Source organism: Hippoglossus hippoglossus, chromosome 17 (genome assembly GCF_009819705.1).
Source record: "Hippoglossus hippoglossus isolate fHipHip1 chromosome 17, fHipHip1.pri, whole genome shotgun sequence".
Taxonomy (NCBI): domain Eukaryota; kingdom Metazoa; phylum Chordata; class Actinopteri; order Pleuronectiformes; family Pleuronectidae; genus Hippoglossus; species Hippoglossus hippoglossus.
Window position 1 is genome coordinate 7,234,920 of NC_047167.1, and position 18,771 is coordinate 7,253,690.

Below are 18,771 nucleotides of genomic sequence, written 5' to 3' on the forward strand. Positions count from 1 at the left end.
CCACACATATGGTTCATAGGGTTATTAGTAATATTAGTATTACTATTAGTATTAGTATTGGAATTAGTATTATGGTTGTTATACAATATTTGCATTACTATAATGACATAAATGGTTTTTCACTATTGTAACTTAATAATTGCAGTCATGTTTGTTTCTATTTATATATTTATACAAAGTGTATTTTATTTATGCAGGTAGGTCGCAATTGCAATTAATTAAATGTTTCACATCTTTAACTATTTTTATTTTTATTTTTTAATTCCAAGCATTAATGATAAGCAAATAGAGACGAGTCATCCAGAAAGATAAAAATACAAGAGGTGGAAGAAAAACTATTACGAAAATCTTTTCATGTTGAAATGCTTTTTTACATCAGTTAACAAAACACTCTTTAAGCATCAGAGACTGTAATTTTGCATGTGTCACAACCACCTTTTGTAATTTGCATACAGCCTCCTCTTTAAATAGGCTCGACAAAAAATCTCAGGACACTACATTTCCCATGCACCCCTGCTGTTTTAATCCCCACTGAGAATGGTTTGTGGGATTTGTAGGAGAGAGAATGGAGCGTAACACCACCTTACCCTGAGTTTTACGCAACAAAAAAACTACATTTCCCAGATGCGCTAATAATCATCCGCAAAGTGTTTGGCTCATCCTTGACCGGACTCAGGGCTGTGCTGCTGCATATTGCAAATAATATTACACCGGCTAATATGAACTTAATGGTGAGTCTCTAATAAATCAACCATAGTGAGAATATTTCTGGTAAATAGTACAGTGTTTTATCACTGGGCAGACACGAGCTCGCTAAATAGATCGGTTTTATTCCATATGTCTTAGACCGAAGGGGAGACACTCTTCCTCCATGTAGCAATGACAAGTGGCCCAAGTAGTGTTGAAGTGTCCATCACTGAATTATTCATAAATTACGTTTATATTTCCATGAACGTTCTGAAATTCCCGATGAAGATGTGAGGACTCGTCCCTGTCATCCTCCCTGGAGCTCAGCATGGCGCAGGAGGACAAACGCAGCCTGGAGGCGAAATTTGCTGCTGCAGTTAAAGTGATGCGGAGTTTACCCGGAGAAGGTGAGAACTAATTCCGTTTCGTTCCCCTGTGATTGTAAGTGACTGGACGGGATGTGCTCCACGGTGTGTAGACTGTGTGTGTGTGTAAACACTGCAGGTGACTGACCTACATGCAGGGCGCCGTATACGAGCTGTCAGTGTTGTCTGAGCCTCCATTCATAAAGCTGCTATAAGAGCTTTATGAATAGAGGATGAGCGATGGTCTAATAACAACTGCTGTAGCTCATCTTAACAACTACTCAGTTTATTGCATTTTCAAGCAGTCCTACACATTAAAAATCATAATAATGTAAAAAAAACAAAACCAAAATCGATGTAGCATGGTAACAACAGTAATCTGTATTTGTTTACTTTAATATTCGAATAGTGTATATACATATATTCCCTTGCACTAGTGATCCCTTATTTAACTTGTATCTCTGTGCATGTAACAAATACAAATCCTTGACTCCTTGAATCCTTGATATTCCGCTTCCTTCCTTCCTCAGGTCCTTTCCAGCCATCTGACGACATGATGCTGATGTTCTATAGTTACTACAAGCAGGCAACCTCGGGGCCCTGCAACATCCCCAGACCCAGCGGCTTCTGGGACACTGGGGGGAAAACTGAATGGCATGTATTTTATTGTATGTTTTTTTCATGTACATGTAATTGTTGTGTTCCACATTGAAATTCACAGTTGTGGCTAACTGCAGTATCGGAAGCAGATATATCCATGAATGGATGTCAAAATATGCTATTCAATCGAGGTCTGACCCCCCCCCCCCCCCCCCCCCCCCCCCCGGTACATTCAGATAGTCAAAGTCATGGTCACATAATTCCTGCTATACGATTACAAGTAAATATAACTGCTCCATACAGCAGGTATATCAAATAAGTAAACCTGTATGCTGTAGATTAAGTTTGGTGAGATTGCTGCATTTACAGCCTCTGTCACTGCATATTTCATTTTATTCATTGTTTCATCGTCACTTTCTTCTCAGTGTTTGAATGTTGAACTATGACTTTGTGTTGCCAGGGATGCATGGAGCTCTTTAGGAAACATGACAAAGGAGGAAGCCATGAAGAATTATGTGGAGGACATCCAGCTGGTAAGTCCTTTCTGGGAAAACTAAGGCTGAATAGAGGGAGCTTGCATAATAATAAATGCACAGGCATCAAAGATGCAATAGTCCGTGCAATACCAAAGAACTCTCTCTCTTTCTTCAGCGTCAGTTATACGTTGTGGTTCATGCTAAACTAAGATGGCGAACATAGTGTCTAAGTACAGCTTCACACAACTGCTAGCATGGAGTTTATATATTGTATAGAATCGAGAAATGCAAATATCCTTATTAATTCCTCACCTCATAGCATCTATATGGTATTCAGTACCCCCAGTTCCCCTGTGATCCAACACATAAATGTGTCAGCCTAATCATTTAATCTAATTAACTTGTTTTCCTCTTACTTGTTGACAATGTTATTACACCTATTTATACAACAGCATGTGTCATACTCTCGTACTCCGTTTTCACACTTTTGCTGTCAGATTTTGGAGACAATCCCCATCTCAGACGAAGTGTCCGACCTGGTTCAGAAGCTTGGCAACTTCTACATTGAGACAGATGGAGAAGGGGAAGAAGCTGAAGAAAACGAAGTGGACAGGAGAGTCTTCACCAGGCCTTTTGCACAACACGCAGGTAATGACATATGATCCGAGACACTTGGAGGCATGTCAAAGGGAAAAAAAGCACACAAATCCAGGAGGGCCACTGCTGCTCCAGATGTGCTTCTGCTTTTCCATCTCTCTTTCTCAGCCACAGATTTTATTTTCCTGTGCCTGAGCTTGTCTTACATGTCTTTTTGTCACTAGATGAGCTGATCAAACCCTTTAAGAAACCAACAATGGAAGGCAAGTCTTGTGGTTTTTCACTGTAGCTGTAGAGTTGGTAGGCCGCTCCTTGTGGCCCCAGACTGAAAAAAGCCTATTTTGAATTAATAGAGCTGCTTTCATTCGCATTTTAGTTGGCTGGCCAAGGGCATCGTGATATTTAGGCTGAATTTAGAGTAATGCAAATACGCTCTAGCTGTTAGTTGGGTGATAGTTGTGTGTACAGTCTGGCTTGTTTCGTGGTTAGTCAGTGTGTTAGCTTGTTGGCTGTATAATGCTCTTTGTGGTAGATATGTAGTGTGTCGAACCAGTGACTTGTCACGTGTGTATTCGTGTTTGCTTTAAGTAGATATATGCATGGTGCAATATATTCCGTGATACAGAGTTAATCGAGCATGTTTCCCTCACTGTTCAGGCTATGGGGATCTGTGGGATGATATACAAAACCTCCAGAATACAGACAGTTGTTATGGTGTAAGTGTCAGTAGCATGGAGGAGCAGGGAAGTAAAGAAAACAGTGAAATGGAGAGAAAAGAGGAAAGTAGTGATGGAAAGAGGAGTGAGGACGAGGAGAATGGGGATGAAGAAGACAATACAGAAGACGACACGGAGGAAGAGGAGAAAAGAGGTACCGTCAGTAGTTTTGTGCTGTGAAGTAGTGTGTGTGTGTCTGTTATGTTATAGGTGTTACACACACCAAGCCAGCAGTGGGCATGAGTATTGTTTTACATCATTTAAAGGGTAAGGTTTCGATATTATATATTTTACTTAACGTGAACAAATGAAAGAAATTATGCAATCAAATGTAACAAAATTGTTGTGGCCCAGATTTGTCCCACACTGTCACGCTGTCATCTGGCCCACATACTGCATGGAAGGATGGCACTTAGACGGTCCGCTCCTGTTTGCCAGATCTGGGCTAGAAGTAAACCATAGCAATATAGCATGTCAAGCAAAGATGGCCTCCAATTTGTTTTGTGCTATTTGGGCCAATATCACCATTTACCACATGGGCCACTTTAGATTCACATCCAGGTTACACCTTGCAGGGAACACCGCATGTTTGCCAAAAAAAAGGCCCCCATTCGTTTTCGGATATTTTGGCCACATTCGCTTTTTTACAAGTCAGCCAATTTAGGCTTACTTAAATTGGCCAGAAGCTCCTTGACATTGCCTGAAGTGACCCACATGCATATGCGATTTGGGATGCCTGATTTACTCTTTTACATCAGTTGTTGTGTTGTTTTGTGTTCAAAAATACAGCAGTGAACCACACTGTTGTACTGGACCACATGTGTCTTCATTGTCATGAACATGAGCACTGCCATAAAACTTCCCTTGTAAATACTCGCCAGTGCAGTGGTTCTCAAAGTGGGGTTCTGTGGCACACTGCCTGAGGGTCCAATTCATCCATTAAAATGATCATGATATATTATTCTGTGCTGACATAGTGAACATATTTTTAATACATATCTAATATATTTTAATTACATTTTCAGATGAGGGGGTCCCCTTAATATTTTCTAAGCCAATGTGTGGACTGTTTTATCTTGTAAGGGGTCCTGAGAATCTCTGCACTGGTGTGGGTTAGGGTTAGGGTTAGGGTTATGTGTATCAATACGCAGCTGAAAGTAGTCCCTAACAAATACAAATACATATTGCCTACTCCTGTGTGTGTCATGAGTTATGTAGCCTGTAAAAATGTGTGTTTGACCTGTTATCAACCTGGAATGCTCTGCAGTGAATGCTTAGTTCATGAGGCACAGATGCACACTCTCGTTTCTATGCTGAACTCTTGGGTGTGCAGTACCATCTCCTCATTTTCCTCATGTTTCGCTGGTCTGTTTTTAGTTTTAAAGGGGAAGAAAAGCAACCGTGTCTTTTTTTATCTGTAAAAGTAAATTTTGCACTAGTTTCTACCCTTGGAGTTATTTTTAGGGTGCGAGACATATTTGGTTTCCTTTTAAAGTCACTGAACGTGATGAGGTGATATGTGATGATGACAAGAGAATTTAAAAGAGATTCAGCTTGAGAGCACATGACAGCACACTCTTTTGTTATTCTTAACCTCTCTCTCTTTCTCTCTTTCTCGCCCTGTCTCAGTCTGGACTCCTAATCCACGGCTGCTGAGGGTGGACGACAAGAGGTGGAGGTCTGACACCAGAGGCTCCAGCAGCAGCATGGAACCAAGCATGTCCCCCTTCACCAACGGGACACACAGCTCGCTCAACAGCGAGGTGGAGGAGGAGGAACTGGCCTGTTCCATCGAGCCCAGTGTGCAGTATAACCCTTATGTGCACTTTAATGGACATCTGAGTGGTAAGATTGCAAATGTAATGCCAAACGTATGTATTTGATTGTATAATGAAAAAGCATCAAATTTGATTGCACGTATTTCAAAATACATGATGACTATTCTGAAAATCTGAAATATGTAAGAGTAAAGTAAAACATTTAATAATGTTTGTAGAAAGAAAAATGAATATTGCAGATTCAAAATTAATATAACATAAGCTTGAGGAAAAAAATAATGTAAAATTGTACTTAATAAATACCATACCATATAGTCCTATGGTAAAGCAAATAGGTGACACTTAAAGCATTACGCTCTACTGCCCATCTAAATAGGGATAAGTAAATCATAAAATTAGAGGAAAACTTATGTCCCAAAATAATGGCACGAAGAATCCAGGTCCAGGCACTCAAAGTGACAAACACAAAGACAAAGAGATATTATTTGCAGTCACTACACCTGAAGTGACTACAAATAATCACTATTTGTCTCTTTGTGTCAGTACTCCCTGATGAAGGCATAAGCCGATATACGCGTTGGAGTATTTTAATGCTTCAAGCCCATTGAAATAAAGGCCTTTTATATTTTATTTTTAAAACCACTTTGAGTGCCTGGACCTGGATTCTTCATGCCATTATTTTTGGACGTAAGTTTGCCTAAAATGTTTTGGAAATGTATTCCCTTCCATGAGCACCAGTGGTTTGAGGGACACCAGTCCTGCCAGCTCTTTCTTTCAGCGATAACTAAATGTTGGATTTCTGTTTTGCACCTTTCAGATCATAGCGATGCTGCTCCTGAGAAGAACCACCGATCCACAGACTCTGATAATGAGGAGTTCTGTGACTCAATGGAGCATTTAGCCATGGAAGAGGTGCTCTATCATCAAAAGTGTACACAAACATGAATTCAAGAAGGTCTGTCCAATTGATGGTATTCAATTTTTGGTATGTGGTCATTTTTCTCCAACCAGCGGGTGTTGACATCAAAAGTTCCGACACCTAGATCAAGAGCTGCCTCCGTGAAGCAAAACGATCTCTGGTTTGAGAGCAACACTACGCTGAATGGAGGAGAAGATCAAGCAGTAACAAGAGATTCCTACTTTAAAGATGGGATTAGTACGAGTCAAAACAGCAGCTCCTTATCAAGAAGAGGGAGAGGTGAGTCTTAACTTATACTCTATCTCTAATTTACCTTTCTGGTGTGTGCACTTAGCTCACTCTCCTAAGTATTTAATAAGATACATGAGATCAATTTAATCTGCCCCCAGTTTCAGGTTCTCATTCGTTGAGGGCGACCTGCAGCTGTGTGCGGTGTGTCGGTGCAGCTGCTGCCAGTTGTGTGTCACAGAGCAGATTTCCTGTCAGTGCTTTAAGAGGAAACGTCAACGAGCAAATAGCTACAGCTCTTTTGAGGCTGCAGCGCGACATGGGCAATGTGTTGCACCGGCTGCAGGCTCTGGAGATGATCGCTGTGTCACAGGTGAAACTTCATGGGTTTGGGCCCTTCATTAAGACTGATGGTGATCGAGACATTATCATTTCTTCATCACAGCAGCTGCTGATCTTTTTTCCATGATTTTGAACATGAAACAAACTAAATTCATATTGATCTTTATCATTTTTTCTTCAAACACCTCTGTGTTGAAATTTAATACAAATATAACAGTCTCCCTGACAATTTATTAGATTTTCTTTAATGAATTTCTGTATTTTCAGTCGAGATCATCGTCACCAAGGCAGGCGGACTCCCTAACAGTGGCACGAAAGGTCCTAAAACATCTGTTTTCATTGTGCAATTTTCTGACTAATTACTTTCTAAACAGGAAATAAACAGTCGCTTTAACGCAAGTTCTCTGTTTGTATAGGTCCTGAGACCGTCCTGGTGGCCTTTTGAGCTCTCTCCACTCACAGTGGTGTTGACTGCTATCTGGCCTCTGATTGCCCACTGGCTTTTCCAGCTTTACTTGATGCGGAAGAGAAGGTGAACAAAATTCTATCAAAAAAGACACTCCATGTCTATAGTCACTGATTAATGACCTCACTCCACAAAACTAAAACTATGTTTCACTTTTTCTTCTTGTATAGGCGAATCCCCTGACTCTCTGACCACCACCAGCATCAGAGACATGAACCTGGGATGAAATTGTTTCTTGTCTTGTGGCTTTTTAAAAGTCACCAACAGACAATGTGATGAGACAACAGTAGAGATGAAGAGGCTACCTTAGATAAATGAATGGTCAGAAAGGCGTTGCTCTATGTAGCGTAACTTTGGAGACTGTGAGGACTTCAAAAGAAGGGAAGATTAATGCATTATAAATGCAGGCACATTTTCAATGTTATAGTTAGCTTAGCATTACCTGCTCTTAGTTATAACTCACAAAACTGATTCAACTTTTAATTGAAACACTTTGATAATCATATATTGCACTGTTGACCTTAAGTAATAAGAGTGTTGCACCATTGTAAATCACCAGTTATTAATGGTAACTTTTTTGTTAAATATTTTATTTTCCCTGATAATTATTGACTTCAGCCTTTTATACTGATAGACTGAATATGTAGACATATTTCAGGAGAATTTCCTTTGAGACCAAATAGACATTTAAGCTGAAATATATGGTAATTTATGTATAAAAGTAAATGTTGGTGACACAGCTTCAGTGAAACTGCAGTAAAGGTTGGACAGAGTACAGACAAATCATATACTGTATCAATATATTATATATTTATTCTTGTTTCTTGTCAGCTGTACAGTGGATATGAAGGGGGATGTTCAATATAAGCAAGGTTACAGTGCTTTCAAATATACAGTGGTAAAACATCAGTATATTAAGCACATTTGACATGCAATAAATACCATCATGAAGCATTCAATGTAGTGATTCTTTTATTTTTGATGCCTGGAGCCCATAAAACAGCTGAAGATAAATTTTAACTGAAAAGCTTTAAGAGCTTTTGAAAAGGGATATTGGCTGTGTGCTAAATCCTCCACCACTGCTGTTTTTTACTAAATACAAAGAGAAAGTGAGTTTATCACACTTTAGACTTATGTGAATTAGCAAGCAATATAAATTTGGAAAAAATGCAGAGGATTGTAATTTGTAACTTAAATTGTTCTATAAGTTTATGTTGATGAAGGATACAAATATGGGGATATTTTATACTGTTATTAGAATATGAAGATACTGAAGTTAAGCTTCTTTGTTGGATGTGTGGGGTAAATGTTTAAAATGTTTTTCTGTTCCATTCTCGTACAGGTAATGTAGGTAGTATATATTTAGAATTTTAAATAAAATATTTGAAGAAAAACATAAATATTAAAGTATTATTATTATTATAATGATGTAATGACAGAGGCTTGATAGGCGGAACCTCATCCAGTCCTGTGGAGGGGGAACAGATTTCAACAGGGACACAAAGTTGGTCACAACACCGTTGAGGTCATATCCGGTGTATCTGGCGCTGTCAAGTTGTCACGTCAACTTGCTGCGACCGAAAGTTAAAGCGAAACAAACACGGACTCGAACTCTCGGGGACAGCGGAGTAAACTCCTTCAGTTCAGCGGCCGTCTGCTCCCGCTGAGAATCGAACCATGTTCTCTCTGTCAATGACGGTCCAACCACAGGTAAGACAGCGACGGGCCAAGCTAACGTTAGCTTTGTTGTTGTTTTGGTCCTGTCCCGTTCAGCCGAGCCTGCTAGCATGCTAAGTTAACATTAGCCTTTTCACTTGGGACTGAGATAGCTGTTGACCTTTGGTTCAGGTTTAGTCCTGTGAAGTACATGTTGTAAGTTAACATGCATACTTAGCCCCTGTGTGGGCCGTGGACTTGACCGGAGCTAACTCGCTATGTAACCTTTAGTTAGTGCTCTGCTGAACGCTCAGTGTCCTTAGCTGCCAGAAGGGAAACTGCGTCAGTGAGAGACATGTTAGAGGACTCATGCATATTCTTATAAATCAGCAGTTTATACAGATTCCACCGAAGATAAATGACCATCACATGTGTCTACTACCTACTTTTGTCTTATTTAGTACATAATAACAAGCTTGATTTAGATCATGGAGACTAAATGGCTCCATCTAGCTGGTGTACTTTACCTGTGGCCAGTGTAGATAGATAGATCTAAATCCCTCAAGAACTACAGATGTATGTGTGTATGGAGACTGTGCAAATAGTCATCACCATAAGAGATGGACAGTGCAAAATGATTAGTTGTGCAAGAATACTAAACTATAAAATAACTACTGCTCGATTTTAAAAAGTACTAAATTGACGTGCACATAATGTAACTGTAAGCTACAATTTCGGCTCCCTGTGATCTGAGTTAATATGGTAGCATGTATGCCAGTGGTCATGTTAATGTCCTTCGCAGGTGACGGTGCCTTTCAGCCACCTCATCAACGTCCTCCACTCCCTGAAGAGCTCAGTGGGAAGCAGTAGCAGCTCCACCTGCAACTCAAGGAAACACAAGGAGCATGCCTCCGACTCACCACGACACTGTACAGAGGTACGCACCAGCAGGAGAATATCACACTATGTTGTAATGATCCACATGTTTGCTTTCACACTTCCGTTGGCTGAACCGTGCATGGAGCACAAACAATTCACAAGGTGGCCACTGTACTAGGTTCACCTTCACTGGCTGTTATGATTCATTACAACAGCTTATAACCTCGTTGAAAATGTGTAGATTCAGTAATTTGTTTCTTGATTAGGTCATAGTTAGAGGTGGGTTTGTACTGAACCACATTATGCTGAGAGGTTTTTCTAATTTATTTCTTTTCTATTTACATAGATGAAGGAGGCAGGATATTAGAAAGACCTCTGACCAAAATGCAGCACAATTTAACACCTCCACCACCAGCCATCACCTCAGTACTAAAATATTGATAGATAGATAGATAGATAGATAGATGTACTTTATTGATCCCAATTTGGAAAATTTTAAGGCATTGCACATAGAGCAAAGAACTAAAGGCAAAAATGCAGTAGTTGTTTGAACATGACTAAAATAAATAAATATGACTAAAAGATGTGCAGTAAAAAATGAATATGAATATAATATGTGCAAAAAATAAATTCACAGTTATTGCAGGAGTAATCAGAGAGTTTGGTGTGGACAGAAACTATAGGGCTCATGGTTTTGAAGGTTCACCTTTTGACAGAGGTGAGAAGTTGTGCAGTCCTAGTGCTGTGAGCAGGAAAGATTTCCTGTATCTGTCCTTGGAGCTCAACCAGTCAGATGGAGAAAGTGCTCCTCTGTCTGTCCACTAGGTGGTGGAGAGGGTGATTGTAATTGTCAATGATGGATAACAGTTTGTTCAGTGCCCTCCTCGCCACCACCACTTCAAAAGAGTCTGGTTTGCAGCCAATGACGGAGCCAGCCTTCTTAATCAGTTGGTTAAGTCTGTTAGTGTCATATTCATATATAAATATACATAATAAAAGTTAAAGCTCTGTGGTTGTGTCACACGCAGAAACACGAAAGCGAACAAATGTAGTTATTCATTTAGATTGTGCAGGTGTAATTAATAGAGTGTTCAACTTTGCAAAGAATCAAACTCACCTTTCCGTCCTGTACTTCTGTTCAGCCTGTGTGGAACCTGCGGGAGCTTGGATTATCCGACCTGGGAACACAGCAGCTGGATGAGCTCGTGAACGGTGTGTTACCACGCTTGAGCATGCTGGAAGCCCCGCTTCCACTTGGCAGTCAGATAGCCTGGAGGACGTCTCACCTCTCTTCACACTCCTTTTTCTTCAACAAGCATGGTGAGGATGTTTATTTTTGTTTTAAACACCAGTTACTATGGCCCTGTTCTCTGGAACAAGCTGCCTGCTGACCTGAGGTGTGAACAGTATTAAAACACTTCTGTCCTCTCAGGCTTTTGCCTGATTTTCTGTATTTACTCTGTCTGTTTGTGATGCAGGTTTCCTGTTAAGCTGCTGTGTAATTATGTCTTTTGACTATGTGAGTTTTGAGTGCTATGTTGTATGTCTAATTGGTTTATGGACGTGTGATGCATTTGTATGTATGCTTTATTTTATAATCATCTTATTAGTATTTGTTATTATAGTATACACCTTTGAATCTGTTTTTATATATATACTACATTGAGATAATACCATAAAACAAAATACATATATATATTTATTTATTTTGTGCTCTCAATGTGAAACACTTTTTCTTCAAATGATATTTTCTATATAAATAAAATTGCCATTATTAACCTTGAACCCTCCAATAATACTTGTGACTATTCTTGTTCAGTTAACATTCAGTTATCTGTGTATTTATTTCTTATGCGTATGTAATAAAAAACACTTTCCCTCTGTTTCCAGGGTTCTCATGTAGTCCAATTCCAATGTCAGCCCAAGTTTTATCCAGGCAGCAGCTTCCACCTTTTGAGTCAGTCTTCACAGAGCTACAACACTGGCCAGGTAACTATGGATTAGAATCATTTATAAGAGGTGTAATAATATATCACTGCTCCGAAGCATTGCATTCAGTGAGTAATAATACTCAAGTTACTTCGTTTGTATGGTATTTGAAAACAATGTAGACTAATCTTGTTGGTGAGATTATGATAAATATTCCAGTTTACTGTCGATGTTATCTCTGCTTCCTATTTTTCATTGCACACTTACCTGTAAGAGTATATACATTTGTAACATTTACGATAATTAAATAAAGTTATATACAGTGGAAATATAGTTTTTTAACTACTAATACGTCATATATTTACTTTATATTGAAAGTGTTGGTCCAGAGCAGGGGCTTTAAAACATTAAGGACCAAAACCAGACGACTGCAGTCAAACTATGAGCGCCCCCTGGAATCTGAGGGGTTCACACCGTCTTTTATGAAGGTAGGTACTTAGTGATGTGTTCACACGCATAGTGCTCTTAGGGAAATACTTAATATATTAGACTTTTTACGGAGAAGAAGTATGAGGACAAGGTTGAAAACATTTTTTGGGACTAGTCTCTCACTAAAAGGCCTACAAGTCCACAACTGAAATAGCTGTGTGGGGTTTTCTTAGTTTACTCTGCAAATGCTACACAGTTAAACAGGTGAAGGGACTAAAGTTACAGCTGAGGTTACCCTGCAAGAAAAAAAGCTATATCTGCAGAAATTTAAAAATAAAGGCAGAGTAGAGTTTCCATTGCGATTGATTGTGAAGGTGTGATAGAAGTGAAGGAGTATTCTGACTGTGTGAATACTCATGTGTAACTTTGCCTTGTGCTGCAGGGTTTCCTTTCACGTGACAAGGGGATTGAAGTGGAAAGTTTAGACATCCTGACGAAGAACAAGAACGTCCCGGATGGACAACAGGAGTCTTTCAAGAGGGGCTTCGCTGAGGGTTTCCTGAAAGCTCAAGCCTTGACACAACGCACACAAGGCAAATCTTCAATCACCCATGTTAATTTGATCATACAGGTTACATTAGGAAACAGCAATGATGTTTTCACGTTACTTTTCCAACTGTTCAGACTCTCTGAGGAGGACCCGTCTCATCCTGCTGGTGCTGCTTCTGGTTGGGCTGTATGGTATCTCCAAGACCCCGTTCCTATCGGGTAAAGGCTCCTTTTCTCATCTGACGCTGCTTTTTAATTACTTGTCAACCTTGGAAAATTCAACTTGGACCTTGAAAAATATTAGCTGTTGTATTGCTCAGAAAAAGTCTGTAGCTGATGTGAAAGCTTGCATTGGCTGGAGACAGGTTTGAAAAATATTAATAACATGCAAGTTAATTGCATAATAAATATGTCTAGTGTGCAAAGGCTGTTAAGCACTACTATTGACAATTAGATGTCACTATTTAATAACTCTTAACAGTAGGCTGTGTGTGTGTGTGTGTGTGTGTGTGTGTGTGTGTGTGTGTGTGTGCGTGTGTGCGTGTGCGTGTGCGCGCGCGCGCGCGCTTAAGTGTATGTTCATTAACCAAGCCTTGCAGTGTGATTTCGAACTTTAATCTAACCATTTTGGACAGTGCGGTTCCGAACCACATCAGGCCTGGACTCCGCTCTGGACCCGGTTCAGATAAAAAACGTGACATTTGAACATGTCAAAGGTGTAGAAGAGGCAAAGAATGAACTGCAGGATGTGGTGGAGTTCCTGAAAAGCCCACAGAAGTTCACAGCTTTGGGAGGAAAGCTGCCAAAAGGTAGAGTTGTCTCTGTGTATTTTAAGTTAAAAGAAAAGCTAAATGAATTACAGCAAGTCTATAATAACTTATCATCTGATATGGTGACCGAACAATACTTTTCAGGGTTCTGATTTCTCCTCATCTCCTCTACTTCCTCTCTTTGTACTTTAGGTGTTCTACTTGTCGGCCCTCCAGGGACTGGTAAGACCCTGCTGGCCAGAGCGGTGGCCGGAGAGGCAGATGTGCCATTCTATTATGCCTCTGGGTCAGAGTTTGATGAGATGTTCGTTGGAGTGGGAGCAAGCCGCATCAGGAACCTTTTCAGTGAGCTTACTTTTAAAATTGATCTTTTCCTTTCTCTTTTTTGTCCTCACAGGCCAATTGAATATTAATGTTTTTCTCGTAACACAAGAGCTGCCGGATTTTGGCATTGATAGGAATGAATACATAATTGTTCTGAGTATTGTACAACATGTTTTTTCTAGGGGAGGGTAAAGCCAATGCTCCCTGTGTGATCTTCATTGATGAGCTGGACAGTGTTGGTGGGAAAAGGGTTGAGTCTCCCATGCACCCCTACTCCAGACAGACTATCAACCAACTACTCGCTGAGATGGATGGGTAAAATTATTGCTTGCATTTCTTATACTTCAGTTATATTATATAATGATTTAGGAATTATAGAATTTTAGATTGTGAATTTAAAAGAAAAATTGCATGTTCTCACTGGCGATGTGTGATGGGTTTGTTATGCGTTTGTGAGCAGATAATAAGAGAAGATAAAATCTTCTGTGATAATTCGCTGCTTGATTTTTGAGGCGAGAACCAGTAACTAGATGTTAAGTAATGATACTACACTTTCTACTTTATGTACCTTAGTTGTAAGTACTTACTCATATAGCTACTAAATTACTTAACCTTCGTATGTTACTTTCTACTTCATGAGCTTAAGAAAGAAATTAACAGTAATTGTGGGAACTGTGGCAATTAACATAAGATCATGTAAACAATTTTGTTATTGTGATAGCAGTATTGAGTGATATAAATTTGCTAATTTTAATAAAGAAACCATATATAGGTCAAAAGTAACCACATTGGAATGTGATTATGGCAAATCTATTAAATGAATACATGACAAATCAAAGTACTTCATCACATTGATGCAAACACCTTATTAATCTGACTGATTTACAATGCAGTCTGCAATTCAGATAATAATGAACCATCTTTAATCACAAGTACATACAGTACTGTACACTATAGTACATCAAGTGATACGAGAGAAAAGTCTTGAATTACAGACACTAACGTGAATGCATCTTGTGACACTTAATAGGTTTAAACCAAATGAAGGTGTGATCATCATTGGAGCAACAAACTTCCCAGAGGCTTTGGATAAGTATGTTCACATCTGTGTCTCTTGAGATAAAATGTCAAAGCTTACACTGCACTTGTGGAAATGTCAAAGTTTACAACTGTCAGAGTCACACTTTGTCCTTCCCAATAACAAAGAATGAACTACAGCTTTGAGTTATATTCTGGCACAGGATCAGTATTTTTATAAGCTTATCTCCCCTTTCTCAGTGCCCTGGTCCGCCCGGGACGTTTTGACATGCAGGTGACTGTCCCCAAACCAGATGTGAAAGGACGCACAGAGATTATCAACTGGTACCTGAAGAAGATTAAAGTAGATCCAGGTGTGAAATAAGTAAATAAAATAAGCCCAAATATATTTTACTCAAATGTATAACTGTAGTGCTGTTGACATCATAGGCTGAATATTTAAAGATATGTATTAGATATCTGCTTTGCTTCTGTAAAGCAATAACAAAGTCTGAGTCCCAGACTGAGCTGTTCTCAGATAACTGTGAGAACTGTGTGAGTGTTGTGTTTTTTCTGTACAGCTATCGAGGCCAGTATTATTGCCCGGGGCACGGTCGGCTTCTCGGGCGCTGACCTGGAGAATCTGGTCAACCAGGCGGCCCTGAAGGCAGCAGTGGATGGCAAAGACATGGTCTCTATGAAGGAGTTGGAGTTTGCTAAAGACAAAATCCTCATGGGTGAGAAACGCTTTGTCAATTGGTTAAGATGAGCAGCACCACTTGACTTTTTCCTTTTCAGTGTTTTTTTTGCATACTGTTTTTTCTACCAATCCCTATCTTCGCTGTCTTCCTCTTTTTCTTTCTCACACGAGTTTGTTTGTCGTCCCTGTCCTTTTGCAAGGTAGCACCAAAAATCACTTTATTTCCGCTGGTGCATGGCATCGTTTCGGCAGAGGAATAGGAACCCCCAAATATTAATGGTCAGGAATCAACCTTCATTAATGTCAATGAGGGAGCACAGAGACTCCAAGATGGTTCCTGGAGGGAGATTGCAGATGCTGTCGGTAAAGATGAGGCATTTGCTGGAAACTATCTTTAAAAGTTTTGGAAACTAACGACCTCCACGAATGGATTGTGATTGCAAAGAAGTGCCCAAATTGGAGCTCCTGGAGGAAACAATCCAATGCCAACCCATTCTGTTGTGTTTCTTCTTTGCCTTTTTCCAGTGGTGTTGTATATATTTCTCACCTATCGTTTAGGAGAAGCCTATGCTAGTCACCGCGTCTCAAGCACAATATGTGTCGACTTCAAAGCAACACGCAATGACCAATCCATCAAGCATAACCACATCTTTAACCCTTCTGTGTTCTCTCTACTTTAAGGTCCTGAGAGGAGGAGTGCAGAAATAGACCTGCAGAATAAGCGCATCACAGCGTTCCATGAGTCAGGCCATGCAATCGTTGCTTACTACACCAAAGATGCCATGCCAATCAACAAGGCCACTATCATGCCCAGGGGCCCAAGTCTGGGACATGTAAGAAAGCAGGGAGCATTTTAACATTTTGTGTTCAACTTTGAAACCAGTTCTGGTGCAAAATCTTTGATCCTTTTTCTCTCCAGGTGTCGATGCTTCCAGAGAATGATCGCTGGAGTGAGACTCGCTCTCAGTTACTGGCCCAGATGGACGTCAGTATGGGTGGACGTGTGGCAGAGGAGATTATATTTGGCCAGGAGTACATCACAACAGGTAAGAAATGGATTTTAATAAAAATGTTTTGGTTGAGAGGGTAAAATATAGGAAAAACAGTGATCCATTTTTTTGCATAAGAAAATGTGTTCAGCAGTATGAATTTTGAAAAAGGCAGGATAAGTGGTTATATAAATGTCATTTCTTTCTATACAGGAGCATCAAGTGACTTTGACAGTGCGACCAAGATCGCTAAGATGATGGTGACCAGATTTGGAATGAGTGAAAAGGTAGGCGAACTAAACAGAAACGACTGTTAACATCATATTCAGTTTTTGATAGAATTTAACATTTATTTGTGCATTGACTTACCTCTTTGTCTCCCAGTTGGGTGTGATGACCTACACTGACATGACACGGCAGAGCCCAGAGACACAAGCTGCTGTGGAGCATGAAGTCAGGCTGATACTGAAGGTCTGTTTAATCCGTCATAGAATAACTGAATTTGAAAAACCATCTCGGATCCTGTAGGAATATTTCTAAGCGTCTTTTCTCTTGCTTTACTCCAGGAGTCGTACGAGCGTGCTCGAGCCCTGCTGAAGTCTCATGCCAAGGAGCACAGGAACCTGGCGGACGCTCTGCTCATGTATGAGACACTGGATGCCAAAGAGATCCAGCTAGTCCTGGAGGGCAAGAACCTGGAAGCGAGATAAAAGCAGCAAGAATAGCAACAATCACAGGGAAGCAACAGGGAAGGGGGTCATATTTTACAAGCTCAGGCATTAAGGAGGGAGGAATGGACTCAGTTTTGGAATAATGAACCATAGAAGTATGAAGTCAAGTGCTCATGTGGGACGCTGTCATCTCTGCATGCTGTCTGTCACCTTCATTGAATCTTATCAATATTCCCAGACAAGTTGTTTAGTTTGAAATTCAAACATGACTTTCCTGTGTTCAGAGGTAAGCAGATGTATGAAGCACACGTTCATTGTATGTGGAGAATGTCAAATGTCCGATTTTAAGGATGTTGCTCAGGTCACTTTATCAGCTGGTGTTAGGAAATTCTACATTGTGTAAATATGCACCTAAAAAAGTCTATGGATATTTAATTTGATTAAATTCTGTTCAGCAAGGTCTATTTAGATTCTCATGTCAGTGGGAAATGCTGAGCATCAAATACAAGTACCCCAAAGAGCTCCTTTAAAGCAACACCATGTAACTTTTACTGAGCAACAGCGCCCTCTACAGCCACATGTGCTAAGTATGAGTATGGTATGTATGAATGAAGGCTCTGTGTCCAAGCGATCAAGTGGTTTTCATGTTGAGGAAAAAACAAAGTCTAACAACTGAATGGTGGATATTCCTCATGATCCCCTGTTTCCTGAACCAGAAGAGCTGCCCTTGTAATAAATACACCCAACTCTGTTCAGAATTCTTCATATTTTAAAAGTTTCCTCGCCTAATATTGCAGATAAATGCAGTTTTTTAATGACCAAGTCTTTTTAACTGATCTAACGTTCGGCATTACTCATGAACTTGTGACTATCAGTCAGGTTCACATTCCTCACAGGAGATGGTACCTGCTCATCAAAGTAAGATAGAGCAAGACCAGACTTTCAGGGAGAGGAGTGGGAATGAAAGTGAAAATTAGAAGCTGATATATAAGGTTATAAGTTACATAGTGTTGCTTTAACTCAGTTGATTAATGTCAGGCTGTATCTCCTACTTTAGCTTGTTTAATTCTCAAGTCAGTACCTAGAACTGTAGTGAGTTTTCCATCAAGTTCATGGTGTCTGGGATGTTTGAGAAGATCATACATACATTCACCTGTCCTGCTCTTTCCGTCGGCCCCCTGTTGCTGAAAGGTGGCCTTTTGGAGGAATGTACTGTTAAGTGTATATTTTTTCCTTTTTGAAGTAGAAAGTGTAAAAAGAAAACCACAACGTCGCAGCACTTTGGGTAAGTGAACAAAATCGAAAAACACGCTTGTGCTATCCTCATGTAATTTATTTTATTCATACTGTGTGTTCAGAACAAAGAAAGTTGCAAGAAATAACAAAAAAAACCACTGCACTTATGTAGACGTAGAGCATCGGGATTGGAATCGTTAGGATTTTATACTTGTGGGGTTGGCCAGTTCTATCAGTCGCAGTATTGTGCATTGCTGTCTTTGAACAATGTGAAACAAACATGAAGCTGTAATGAGTAGAGACGTCCTTGATTCTAAATGTGACATTTCAACACAGGTTGTGGGTAGAAACTTGCAGTTATGTTTCTATTAAAATATTGAATGTCTTCATTTTTAAATGGAATAGTTGAAGCAGCAGCAGTGTGTGTCATCCTTCATTTAACATTGCA

The 18,771-nt window shown here is 39.9% G+C and overlaps 2 protein-coding genes across 4 annotated transcripts; both read left to right on the forward strand.

Moving 5' to 3' along the window:
* The first annotated feature begins 629 nt into the window (after positions 1–629).
* LOC117778207 (acyl-CoA-binding domain-containing protein 5A-like) lies at positions 630–8,130 on the forward strand. 2 transcript variants are annotated; one of them, XM_034613581.1, is made up of 14 exons: positions 630–731; positions 976–1,094; positions 1,583–1,706; positions 2,113–2,185; positions 2,626–2,776; positions 2,950–2,988; positions 3,383–3,595; positions 5,071–5,286; positions 6,037–6,131; positions 6,231–6,417; positions 6,534–6,739; positions 6,976–7,026; positions 7,125–7,240; positions 7,345–8,130. In XM_034613581.1, the coding sequence occupies exons 2-14, from the start codon at positions 1,016–1,018 to the stop codon at positions 7,355–7,357; spliced, it is 1,563 nt and encodes a 520-aa protein (XP_034469472.1). In that variant the 5' UTR covers positions 630–731; positions 976–1,015; the 3' UTR covers positions 7,358–8,130. The 2 variants fall into 2 exon arrangements, with proteins under 2 accessions (XP_034469472.1, XP_034469474.1); XM_034613583.1 differs by lacking the exons at positions 2,950–2,988; positions 3,383–3,595.
* Positions 8,131–8,649: 519 nt separating this feature from the next.
* On the forward strand, positions 8,650–18,739 carry yme1l1b (YME1-like 1b). 2 transcript variants are annotated; one of them, XM_034613579.1, is made up of 18 exons: positions 8,650–8,884; positions 9,633–9,767; positions 10,852–11,029; positions 11,600–11,698; positions 12,017–12,126; positions 12,510–12,660; positions 12,752–12,835; positions 13,252–13,425; positions 13,579–13,731; positions 13,893–14,025; positions 14,741–14,803; positions 14,989–15,101; positions 15,309–15,464; positions 16,109–16,260; positions 16,347–16,473; positions 16,630–16,703; positions 16,801–16,887; positions 16,983–18,739. In XM_034613579.1, exons 1-18 carry the CDS (start codon positions 8,852–8,854, stop codon positions 17,124–17,126), a joined length of 2,166 nt encoding a protein of 721 aa, XP_034469470.1. In that variant the 5' UTR covers positions 8,650–8,851; the 3' UTR covers positions 17,127–18,739. The 2 variants fall into 2 exon arrangements, with proteins under 2 accessions (XP_034469470.1, XP_034469471.1); XM_034613580.1 differs by having other exon boundaries at positions 8,708–8,884; positions 13,273–13,425.
* The last annotated feature ends 32 nt before the right edge of the window (positions 18,740–18,771 follow it).

Excerpts from the sequence above, each read along its gene's own strand:
- LOC117778207 (XM_034613581.1), top strand. The coding sequence starts at position 1,016 with ATGGCGCAGGAGGACAAACGCAGCCTGGAGGCGAAATTTGCTGCTGCA. Across the intron at positions 6,418-6,533 it reads CTTATCAAGAAGAGGGAGAG|GTTCTCATTCGTTGAGGGCG; the intron begins GTGAGTCTTAAC and ends CCCCAGTTTCAG. Across the intron at positions 6,740-6,975 it reads AGATGATCGCTGTGTCACAG|TCGAGATCATCGTCACCAAG; the intron begins GTGAAACTTCAT and ends CTGTATTTTCAG.
- yme1l1b (XM_034613579.1), top strand. The coding sequence starts at position 8,852 with ATGTTCTCTCTGTCAATGACGGTCCAACCACAG. Across the intron at positions 12,127-12,509 it reads TCACACCGTCTTTTATGAAG|GGTTTCCTTTCACGTGACAA; the intron begins GTAGGTACTTAG and ends CTTGTGCTGCAG. Across the intron at positions 14,804-14,988 it reads TTCCCAGAGGCTTTGGATAA|TGCCCTGGTCCGCCCGGGAC; the intron begins GTATGTTCACAT and ends CCCCTTTCTCAG.